General features: G+C 37.7%; 1 protein-coding gene across 1 annotated transcript in view; it reads left to right on the top strand.

Annotated features, from left to right (window-relative positions):
• Positions 1-763: 763 nt before the first annotated feature.
• Positions 764-11,917, top strand: part of LOC102391944 (cytochrome P450 2C31-like) — a 52,052-nt gene continuing 40,898 nt past the window's right edge. The window contains exons 1-3 of the mRNA XM_025274460.3: positions 764-967; positions 7,788-7,950; positions 9,524-9,673. Of these exons, the coding sequence (XP_025130245.3) occupies positions 800-967; positions 7,788-7,950; positions 9,524-9,673 (481 nt within the window). The 5' untranslated portion in view covers positions 764-799. The remainder of the gene's footprint in view (positions 968-7,787; positions 7,951-9,523; positions 9,674-11,917) is intronic.

Here is an 11,917-nt window from a genome sequence, read left to right as displayed (position 1 = left end):
TATCTATGAGTTTCTAGACACTTTCAAATATTTATAGTATTGAATGCTGGAGTGTATTTTTTCACCTAGGTGTAAACATACAAGGTTTGCTCTGGCTATGTGATCCTTATTGGAAATGGGTATGCAAAGAAGCGGGGTGGGTGATATGCAGCCAAGGGACCCTCCACTGATATCTTTGAGTGATTTCTCTCCTTGACTTGTTATTCCTGTTTTCTGTCTACTGTCTGCTGACCAGCATCTCCTCTGGAAGTTAGTGGTGTCAGAACTCCGGCACAAAAACAGGGCTCTGTGAGGACTAGTGGGATAGCTCTACTCTTTTTTAAGATAAAACTAGCTCCCTATTCCTTTCTTTATTTGTCCTGCCCCCTTCTTCTGTTTTCACCTGGCCTTTCCATGGATTTTATGAGAAAAAGCTCTAAGAGAGTGCTTCTTTTTCTGCTTATATGATGAACAGAGATGTTCTCATCATTTGTTGTGATTGTGAATTCCAGTCCTTTGAAACTTTGATAGCTTCAATTTTACTACTAAAATATGGCCATCTCTGAGAAAGTGAATTTTGTTTAGTTGAGATTTCCATTGAAACTTACATGTTTATCAATACTAATGTAACCTTTTGTTTAAATATCTATTGACAAGACAAAGTGTACTGATGGTAAAGTCTTATTTATTTAAAAGTTCAAGGCTTATTTCATGTTTGGTGATAAGCTTGCACTTTGTTTGTTTGTTTTTTTCTTTGCACTTAGTTTTTATCAAGTGTTTGGATTCTAAGCTTTCAGTTGCCCTCACGCAAAGCACACCAATGGGTGTCTTTGTAGTTCTGGTGATCTGTCTTTCTATTTTGATTTTCCTTTTTCAATGGAATCAGAGGCATGCCAAAGGGAAGCTGCCACCTGGGCCCACTCCTCTCCCAATTGTTGGAAATATTCTGCAGATAAATATTAAGAATGTCAGCAAATCCATAAGCAAGGCAAGTATGATTACTTTTCTTCCAATTGTTTGTAATGAGTAAATAAGACTGCCCTATGTCTTGTCCCAGACTCCATAGTCCTAGACACCATGTTTGTTAAAAGTGGTTTTAAAGGGGAGTTCCCATTGGACACCCGGACATGGTTTCATTTATTTATTTATTTATTCATTGTTATTTATTTTTTATTCATTTATTTAAAAATATTTATTTTTGGCTGTGCTGGGTCTTCATTACTGTGCACAGGCTTTCTCTAGTTGTGGCAAACAGAAACTACACTCTAGTTGCAGTGTGTGGGCTCCTCCTTGCCATGACTTCTCTTGTTGCAATAGACAGATTCTGTGGCTCATGGGCTTCAGTAGTTGCCCCTCACAGTCTCCAGAGCATAGGCTCAGTCGCTGTGGCACTCAGGCTTGTTGTCTGCAGCATGTGGGGTTTTCCCAGACTAGGGATCAAACCAGATTCCCTTGCATTGCGAGGCAGATTCTTAACCGCTGGATTACCAGGGGAACCCTGTTAATTTATTTTCAATTGAGCTAAAGTTGATTTACAATATTATGTTAGTTTCAAGTGAGATTATAGAAAATTTTATAGATTATGCTCCTTTGAAATTTATTATAAATTATAGGCTGTATTCCCTGTGCTGAACAATTTATCCTTGTAGTTTATTTGTTTTATACATAGTAGTCTATAGTTTTTAATCCCCTACTGCTCATTTCCCCTTCCATTCTTCTTGTTTCCCACTGGTAACCACTAGTTTGTTCTCTATGTATGTGAGACTGTTTATATTCTGTTCAATTTATTCATTTTATTTAAAAAATATTCCACGTATAAATGATAACAGAGTATTTTTCCTTCTCTGTCTGACTTACTTCTCTAAGTGTAATGCCCTCCAGATTCATTTATATTATTGCAAATGGCAAAATTTCATTCTCTTTTATGGTTAAGATGGTAAAGATGGTAAAGAATCTGCCTACAATGTTGGAGACCTGGGTTCGATACCTGGGTTGAGAAAGATCCCCTGGAGAAGGGAATGTTACCCACTTCAGAATTCTTGCCTGGAGAATTCCATGGACAGAGGAGCCTGGTGGGCTACAGTCTCAGTTCAGTTCAGTCGCTCAGTCATGTCTGACTCTTTGCGACACCATGAATTGCAGCACGCCAGGCCTCCTTGTCCATCACCAGCTCCCGGAGTTCACTCAAACTCACCTCCATCAAGTCGGTGATGCCATCCAGCCATCTCACCCTCTGTCGTCCCCTTGTCCTCCTGCCCCCAATCCCTCCGAGCATCAGAGTCTTTTCCAATGAGTCAACTCTTTGCATGAGGTGGCCAAAGTACTGGAATTTCAGCTTTAGCATCATTCCTTCCAAAGAACACCCAGGACTGATCTCCTTTAGAATGGACTGGTTGGATCTCCTTGCAGTCCAGTCTAGAGGGTTGCAGAGTTGGACACAGCTTAGTGACTAACACTTTCACTTCACTAGGAGGCAGATCCAAAAATATATGCTATGAATCATGTCAAGGAGTATACAGCCTATGTTTCCTTCCAGCTGTTTTAGGGTTTCTGGTCTTACATTTAAGTCCTCAACCCTTTTTGAGTTAAGATTTATATATAGTATGAGAAAATATTTGTTTTTGTGTTGTTCAGTCACTGAGTCTTGTCTGACTCTTTGCGACCCATGGACTACAGCATGCCAGGATACTCTGTCCTCCACTATCTCCTGGAGTTTGCTCAAACTCATGTCCATTGAGTCAGTGGTGCTATCTAACCATCTCACCCTCTGCCACCCTCTTCTCCTTTGTCTTCAGTCTTTCCAAGCATGAGGGCCTTTTCCAATGACTTGGCTCTTCCCATCAGGTTGCCAAAGTATTGGAGCTTCAGCTTGATTAACAGTCCTTCCAATGAATATTCAGGACTGATTTCCTTTAGGATGGAATGGTTGGATCTCCTTGCAGTCCAAGGGACTCAAGAGTCTTCTCCCATACCACAATTCAAAAGCATCAGTTTTTCAGTGCTCAGCCTTCTTTATGGTTCACCTCTCACATCCATAAATGACTACTAGAAAAACTATAATTTTGGTTATATGGACCTTTGTCAGCAAAGTGATGTCTCTGCTTTTTGATATGCTGTCTAGATGTGTCATAGCTTTTCTTCCAAGGAGGAAACATCTTTTTATTTAATGGCTGCAGTCACTGTCCACAGTGATTTTGGAACCCAAGAAAATAAAATCTTTCACTGCTTCCACTTTTCCCTTTCTGTTTGCCATGAAAAAATGGGACCGGATGCCATGATCTTCGTTTTTTGAATGCTGAGTTTTAAGTCAGCTTTTTCACTTTTCTCTTTCACCTTCCTATAGTTCCTTTTCCCTTCTGCCATTAGATTGGTATCATCTGCATATCTGAGGTTATTGATATTTCTGCTGGTAATCTTGATGCCAGCTTATGATTCACCCAGCCCAGCATTTCATATGATGTACTCTGCATATAAGTTAAGATATACTCTTCATATAAGCAGGGTGACAATATACAGCCTTGTTTTACTCCTTTCCCAATTTTAAACCAGTCAATTGTTCCATTCCCAGTTTTAACTGCTGCTTCATCAGGTTTCACAGGAGATAGGTAAGGTGGTCTGGTACTCCCATCTCTTTAAGAATTTTTCACAGTTTTTTGTGATCCACACAGTAGAAGGATTTAGTGTAGTCAGTGAAGCAGAAGTAGATATTTTTCTGGAATTCGCTTGCTTTCTCCTAGAAGAGGATGAGACGGTTGGTTGGCTTCACCGACTCAGTGAACATGAGCTTGAGTAAACTCTGGGAGTTGGTGATGGACAGGGAGGTCTGGTGTGCTGCAGTCCATGGGGTCACAAAGAGTTGGACATAACTGAGTGACTGAACTGAACTGAACTGAACCTGCTTTCTTTATGATCCAATGAATGTTGGCAGTTTGATCTCTGGTTCCTCTGCCTTTTCTAAACCCAGCTTTTGCATCTGGAAAGTGTCGATTCATGTACTGCTGAATCCTCTTAGAAGATTTTGAGCCTAACCTTACTAGCATGTGAAATATTTTAATTTAATTCTTTTACATGTAGCTGTCTAGTTTTCCTCACACCACTTATTGAAGAAATTGCCTTTTCCCCACTGTATATTTTTGTGTCCTTTTTCACGGATTCGTTGTTCATGTAAGTGTGGATTATTTTCTGGGCTATATGTTCTGCTCCATAGACCTGTGTCCATTTTTGTGCCAGTACAATTCTGTTTTGGCTACTGTAACTTTGTACTGTAGTCTGACATCAGGAAGTATGATACTTTCAGTTCTGTTCTTTCTTTGGATATCTTTATCTACTTGAGATCTTTTGTGTTTCCATACAAATTTTAGAATTACTTGTTGTAGTACTTTGAAAATTACACTGGTATTTTGACAAGATTGTCTTTGAATCTGTTGATTTCCTTGGGTAATATGTAATATGTTCATTATAATAATATTAACTTTCCTTGTCCATGAGCATGTTGTCTTTCCATCTATTTGTATTGTCTTTTTTTTTTTTTTTTTTTAATCAGCATCTTATACTTTTCTGAGTACATGTCTTTTACTTCCTTGGTTAATTAGATTTATTGCTTGGAATTTTATTCTCTTCTATGTGATGATAAATGGGATTGGTTTATTAATTTCTCTTTCCAATAGTTTGTTCTTATTGTTTAGAAATGGAACAGATTTCTGTACATTAATTTTTTATCCTACAGCTGTTCCAAATTCATTCATGAGCTCTAGAAGACTTTTGTTGGGACTTTTAGAATTTTGGACAGCAAGCAGTCCAACCAGTTCATCCTAAAGGAAATCAGTCCTGGATTCATTGGAAGGACTGATGCTAAAGCTGAAACTCCTATACTTTGGCCACCTGATGCTAAGAACTGATTCGTTGGAAAAGACCCTGATGCTAGGAAAGATTGAGGGCAGGAGGAGAAGGGGACGACAGAGGATGAGATGGTTGGATGACATCACCGACTCAATGGACATGAGTTTGAGTAAACCCCGGGAGTTGGTAATGGACAGGGAGACCTGGCGTGCTGCAGCCCATTGGGTTGCAAACAGTCGGACATTACTGAGCGACTGAACTGAACTTTGAATTTTGTATAGATAGTATTGTGTCATCTACAAATAAGAACAGTTTGACTTCATTCTATTCAATTTCAATTCCTTTTATTTCTCTTTCTTTGATTGCTATGGCTTTGATTTCTAATATGATATTTTAAGTAAAATTGGCAAGAGAGGGCATCCTTGTCTTGTTCTTGATTTTAGAGAAAATGCTTTCAACTTTTCACTGTCAAGTATGATGATGATAGCTGTGGACTTATCATATATGTGATTTTCAAATTATGTTGAAGTATGTTGCCTCTATACCTACCTTATGGAGAATTTTTAATCTTAAATAGATATTGGATTTTATAAAAAACTTTTCTACATTTATTGAACTATCATCTGATTTTATTTTTCCATTTGTTAATGTGGGGTATAGCATTGATTAATTTGAGAATATTGAACCATACTTGCATCCCTGGGATTAATCCCACTTGTCCATGATGTATGACACCCAGACATGATTCTAGATGGTATAAAGCTAAAGGTTGCCAGAATGGAATGAGATCAATGAGATCATTGTTGAAATTGTCAAAAGTAGGAATTCTCTGTCCATGTTGTGACCTATGTGTCCTTTATAACATTTATTTTTGATGAATTCTAATTGCAATGAAATTGCTTTAATTTTTAAAAACTGCATAGTTACAGAGTGACAATCCCAAAATTTCCCGAAAGAATACATTGATTTGAAATCAAGGAAATAACCAAGTTTCAAGAGATTTCATAGTTTCTGTTGTATTTGCTCAATGAATGAATAACTGTTCAATAGCTCTTTAAATCTTGAAGGAATTATCTGAAATCTGACTTCTCTGGGAAAGGTAGTCATGAGAGCACTACCCCTGGAAGCTCCTCCTTCTGTGTATCAGACTCTGGTTTTGAAGAGATTGTGTCAGCACCCCAGCTCATACAGTTCTTAACTCACAGCCTTGGTCAAACTTTAAAAATCTCTCTGAGCTTTAATTTCTATTTTTTTTTAAAAAGGTGAATAATAATTATTATGCACAAATATTAATACCTGAGCTTAACAAGTTGTTGAATGCCTACTTTCAGTCCCAGGTGTGTCAGACGCTGGAAACTTTCAAAGTGAAAGAAAGTGAAAATTTTAATCACTCAGTCATGTCTGACTCTTTGCAAGCCCATGGACTGTAGCCCACCAGCCAGGCTCCTCTGGCTATGGAATTCTCTAAGGAAGAATACTGGAGTGGGTAGGGTTGAACCCAGGTCTCCTACATTGCAGGCAGGTTCTTTAACTATCCAAGCAGTGAATTAAAACAAACAAAAAAAGGTCAGCAGTACGGAATTTACAGTCTAGATGGTAGGCATGTATTTATGAAACACTCATGCAAATAAGTGGATGATTACAAACCAAGTAATAGGAACACAGTAGAAAAAGGTGATGTAGTTTAAAGGATTACAGGTCAGAGGCACAGTCAGTAAGGGTTCTCTGTGGAAGTGAAATTGGAGCTGAGATCTGAAAAATAATTAGACATTAACTGGATAAAATACAGGTAATTGTTTGTTCCATTTTTTTTTTCAGTCTGAAGCAGACTTAGTTATTGGAATGTCTGAAAGAGGACCAATTTGTTTGTCGCCCAGAGAGTAGGTAAAAGCTTGGTGTGAGATGAGATTAGGCAGGTAAGCAGGAACCAGAGTATGTAGATCTTACAGGGATTTTAAGAATATAGGTCTTTACCATAAGAGCAATATGATGTTCTTTAACATATGCTTTGTGAAATGGGTTGCTGTAGGGAGAATGAATTATAAGGTAGCAAAAGAACTCAAATATTGGACAAGTTGAAAGAGTGAAAGTCTATATCATGTACTACACTAAATAAGCTGCTATGACAGAAAGACCACAATAATGCAGTGACTTAAGGAAGACAGTTTATTTCTGCCTTCCACATAGAAGGCATAGAGTTAAGTGCTGCTGGCCTGCCTCTCCTCCACCAGGTCTTTCAGAGAACTGGATCTTCTCAGTCTTGTAGTTTACCATCCTGTGCTCTAAGGCTGTTGTTCTCATTTGCAGTCACAGAGGGGTCATCTGCACGCTGTCATTTCAACCTATGGATAGGAGGAGAAATGAAAGATGTGTTGTCACCCATTTATGCCAGTGCAGAATTTGTAACCATCCCTTCTGCTTATCTCCATTCATGAAAACTTACTTACGTCATCACACTGGGAAGATGGAAAATGTCTGTGGCTACGTCCTTGTGTATTTTGAAAGCTTAGAGGTCTCTGGTGCTACAGATGTGAAGAATGGATGATGAGGGGATGATTATTAGTCTGCATATGTGAGAGATGGAGCACCTTCCTTTAAACAGAAGAAACATATCATTTATTGCCACTATAAGAAGGAAGGAGCAATTATAGGTTTAGCAAAAAAAAGTTTAATAGACTAATACTAATAAAATTCATACTATGGCCTTTGTCACATAGTAGGAGCTGAATAAAGAATAACTATTGATGGTGATGATAATAATAACAGCATTCCTAATAATGTAATGATAATTACCATTGTAGTAAAGTGATGTCATATTAAATTACTAGTTCTAGAAATCAAAATCTTTTATAATGGATGAATCTTAGGAAGATTAAAAATATTTCCCACATTATCTACATTTTCCTACATTATCTACATTTTCAGTTTTGAAATGCTCACTGTTCTTACATCTCCTGTTCCTTTTCCAGCTAGCAGAAGATTATGGTCCTGTGTTCACTCTGTATTTTGGCATGAAGCCCACTGTGGTGTTGCATGGATATGAAGCAGTGAAGCAAGTCCTGATTGATCAGAGTGAGGAATTTTCTGGCAGAGGTAGTTTACCAGCAGCAGACAACATCAACCAGGGATTAGGTATGTTTCTATTTGAGGAGTGTGTGGGAATTGTAAGTTGGAAAGATTCAAATAGGCTAAGGAATTGAGAAATTATAGGTAATAGAGAAGTTTATGAAAACATCATCATTAAACAGTTTTCTATGGATCATTAATCCATATTTAAAATTATGAAGATGACACAGTCTGAATGAAACAGTAAGTGCAGTGAAAGCAAATCTTCTAACCACTAATGTTCTATTAATAAATTATGGCAAGGTAAGAAAACGAGAAAGAGACAGAGAGAAAAAGAAGGAAGGAAAATGACAATGAATTATCCTATTTATTGAACATTTTGCTTTCTGGCCTGAGTCATGGTTGCTAAGAGACTAGTTTTGGAAGCCTGCATAATATATACATGGAACCAACAAAGGTTTGAAGTATGTACATTGCATTCAATTTTCTATTCTTGTTAGAATAAAAAAAGCACAACAATTTTTTTTTTTTATCCAATAGAATGTAATACAAAGCATAAAGCACAAATATGCTCTGAAAAGAGGGTCATGGGGAAAGACAATAAATATAAATTAGAATATTAAAGAAAATCTTTTGAAATCAAATACTTGCTCTGTCTGTCATCTGTGTTTTAATAGCTAGACCTTAAACTGTCCCATCCTCTGTGGGTCACTGGTTTCATACAAAAATAATGCCTGAATAGGGTCACTTCATCCTTTACATTGTTTTTTAAGGTCTTATTTGACAAGGTCCCTAAGAGCATTGTCTTTTCCTCTGACTTGTCCTTGGCTCTGGAAATCTGACATTGAACTTTCTTGGTACAATGTGAAAAACAGACGACAGACAGTGCAAGTATTCGATTTCAAAAGATTTTCTTTAATATTCTAATTTACATTTATTGTGTTTCCATGTGACCCTCTTTTTAGAGCATTTTTGTGCTTTATGCTTTGTATTATAGACCTAGCCTAGCTGTGGGGTTGTCAGAAGGGGGTTGCAGGGACCCACAGGGTAGAACACAAGAAGACATCCATATTTTGTGGAAGAGATTAGCAAATAGAGGGAAAATGTCAAAATGGGAAGAGCTATGGCCATGTCCCTTACTTGAGGAATAGACTTTCATGAGCTTCCTTTCAATACACAAGTGCTGTTTATCCCTGTCTTAAGAATTGACTCTTTTGTTGTTTCTCCTACAGTTCATTTTCAATGCCCAAATCAATCCTGAAAACTTAACCTATAACTTGGACTCTATGGATTGTTAGCTGAGTCATCAAAGAGCAAGCATTTTACCTCTGTGATTTTCAGCATCCTCATAAGTAAATGGGAGACAAAACACTTGGTTCTTAGGGTTGTTCTGAATTTTGCAGGGGCTAATGGGTAAGGAAGAGTGTAGTAATATGTAAAACCAAGAGTCTTGAAAGTAAGATACAAGCTGGGTTAAGAGAGGAGGAGGCAGGTGATAAAGGGCCCGATAGGAATTCCTGAGGCTGTCACTACTATATTTAATCCCTGCTTAGGTGTCCTTGTCATTTCCTCTTTAAAGACTCTCAGCTAGAATTTATGGCAGTGGATTATTCTCTGTTTTTGGTTTGTGTCCTGATAGGAATTATTTTCAGCAGTGGAGAAAAGTGGAAGCAAACTCGGCGTTTCTCCCTCATGGTTTTGAGGAATATGGGGATGGGGAAGAGGACGATTGAACACAGAATTCAAGAGGAAGCCTTATGTTTGGTGGAAGCATTAAAAAAAACCAATGGTGGGTATTTCTTTATGTAATTAATAGTAACTGCTTGGGCAGACTAAATGCTATTACAAGTAGACTACAGAGAGATAATGGCTCAAATACAACAGAAGTTGACTTCCTGCTCACATGACAGTAGCAGGAGGGTAAGTCGCTGGCATAATGGCCTTTTCAAGCACCTGGTTTCCAGGGCCTTTGATGCCTTCAGCACATGAATGCCTTCCTGTGGCACCCAGAGTTCATCTCTTTGAATGGTAGAGTGGGGATAGTAAAGAAGAAAGAAAAGAACAAATAATGTTTTTAACAGGTAAGATATGGCACTTGCACACAAAGTTCTTTCATATTCCCTGGGCTGTAACTCAGTCACAGGGCCACACCTAAATGTACAAGGAGCTGGGAAATGTGGTTAGCTGTGTGCACAGGAAGAAGAGGAGAACATGGATTGTGGTAATCTGCAAGTAACTTGAAAGACTAAGTTCTCAGGTAACTTCTTGAGAAGCATTTCAAATATTTTGCAACATAAACATGTCATGTCATTATGCCATATAGCACCTTAAACTTGAACAGTCCTGTCTATCAGTGATATCTTAGTAAAACTGAAACAAAATTAGTGGTTCAGGTGTGGACTTTGCACCAAATCCTTCTCTGAGTAGGCCTGTATTACAGCTCCTCTGTGGGTGTGAAGGGAGGGAGCTTCAGTAGCACACATCTGCTTAGTGTACACGTGTGTGGATACCCATGCAGGACAGGAAGAGGGGATAGGAGAGAAAGGGGTGAGTAGGAGACTTGACAGGGAAGGAACAAGATGAGGATCTTAAGTCTGTGCTTTTGTAAACTACAGTATTTAAATTTGAAGAACATTATGAACTTAAAACACTATATTCTAAAAGGTGCTAAGCTTCAAGGTTTTTTACTAATGTTATATTATTGTTCAGATAGGTTTTGCCCCTCATTTTTTGTTGTTACTCATATAAATAATGCAATTATTACAAATATTTGCATGATTTGGGTTTCCTCTTTTGAGTAAGTTTCTCAAGATGGCAATAAAGTGTCAATGAACATCATTTGAACTTGGTCCATATTATCTAGGAATGGGTGGGAGATCTGGCAGACGAAGAACACAAGGCTCAGCCTGCATAGATTGTTCTCTATTCTTTTTTCAAATTTAACATATTAAATAAATATTTTCACATGATTAATTTTTAAATGTTTATCATGAATATTGTTAACAAAATAGAATAGTACATTATTTTGGATATACCATGATTTATTTTAGGCCAAATAGTTCGCTTTCAGTTTTTTGTTGCTAATAATATTAAACAATGCAATCTATATTAATCATTGAATATCCCTGATTATTTTATAGAGTAAAATTTTGGAAATGCAATTAATAAATCAGTAAATATTGGGTTTTAGCATGTTGTTGTTGTTCAGTCATTAAGTGATACCTGACAGTTTGTGACCCCATGGACCGCAGAACACCAGGCTTCAATGTTTTTCAATATCCCCCAGTGTTTGCTCAAATTCATGTACATTAATTTGGTGATGCCCTCTAACCATCTCATCCTCTGTCACACCCTTCTCCTCCTGCCCTCAATCTTTCCCAGCATTAGAGTTGGCTCTTACCATCAGGTGGCCAAAGAATTGGAGCTTCAGCTTCAGCATCAGTCTTCCAATGAATATGCAGGGTTGATTTCCTTTATGATTGACTTGTTTGATCTCCTTGCTATCCGAGGGACTCTCAAGAGTCTTTTCTAGGACTACAATTGGAAAGCATCAATTCTTTGGCACTTAGCCTTCTTTATGATCCAACTCTCACATCCTCTCATGACTACTGGAAAAACCATAGCTTTGACTAGATGGATCTTTGTCAGCAAACTGATGTCTCTACTTTTTAATATATTATCTAGGTTTGTCATAGCTTTTCTTTCAAGGAGCAAGTATCTTTTAAACTGTTTATTATTAACTGATTCAATTTTCCCATAGTAAGTATGACCTTCTCTCAGCTTCCTTGCCTATGACCCCCCAGACTGCTCAAATCCACCTAACTATGGAGACCTCATCCTCTTGGGGTAGCCCAGTTTGTCACTGGTTAACTAACTGTTGTAAGTTTATTTCACATGTTGAGCAGAACCTTTTTTCTCATAATCTCTACTTTTTGACCCCTACTAAGTTTTTATTCTGTAGTAAAGTGTTGTTGTAGTAGTCACCAGGCAGAGGCAGGATGGATTTTCCACTGAAAATTTAGTATAACTGTTG

Source organism: Bubalus bubalis, chromosome 23, assembly GCF_019923935.1.
Source record: "Bubalus bubalis isolate 160015118507 breed Murrah chromosome 23, NDDB_SH_1, whole genome shotgun sequence".
NCBI classification, from domain to species: Eukaryota; Metazoa; Chordata; class Mammalia; order Artiodactyla; family Bovidae; genus Bubalus; species Bubalus bubalis.
The sequence above is the reverse complement of the archived record's forward strand: the minus strand, read 5'-3'. Positions and strand labels throughout refer to the sequence as shown.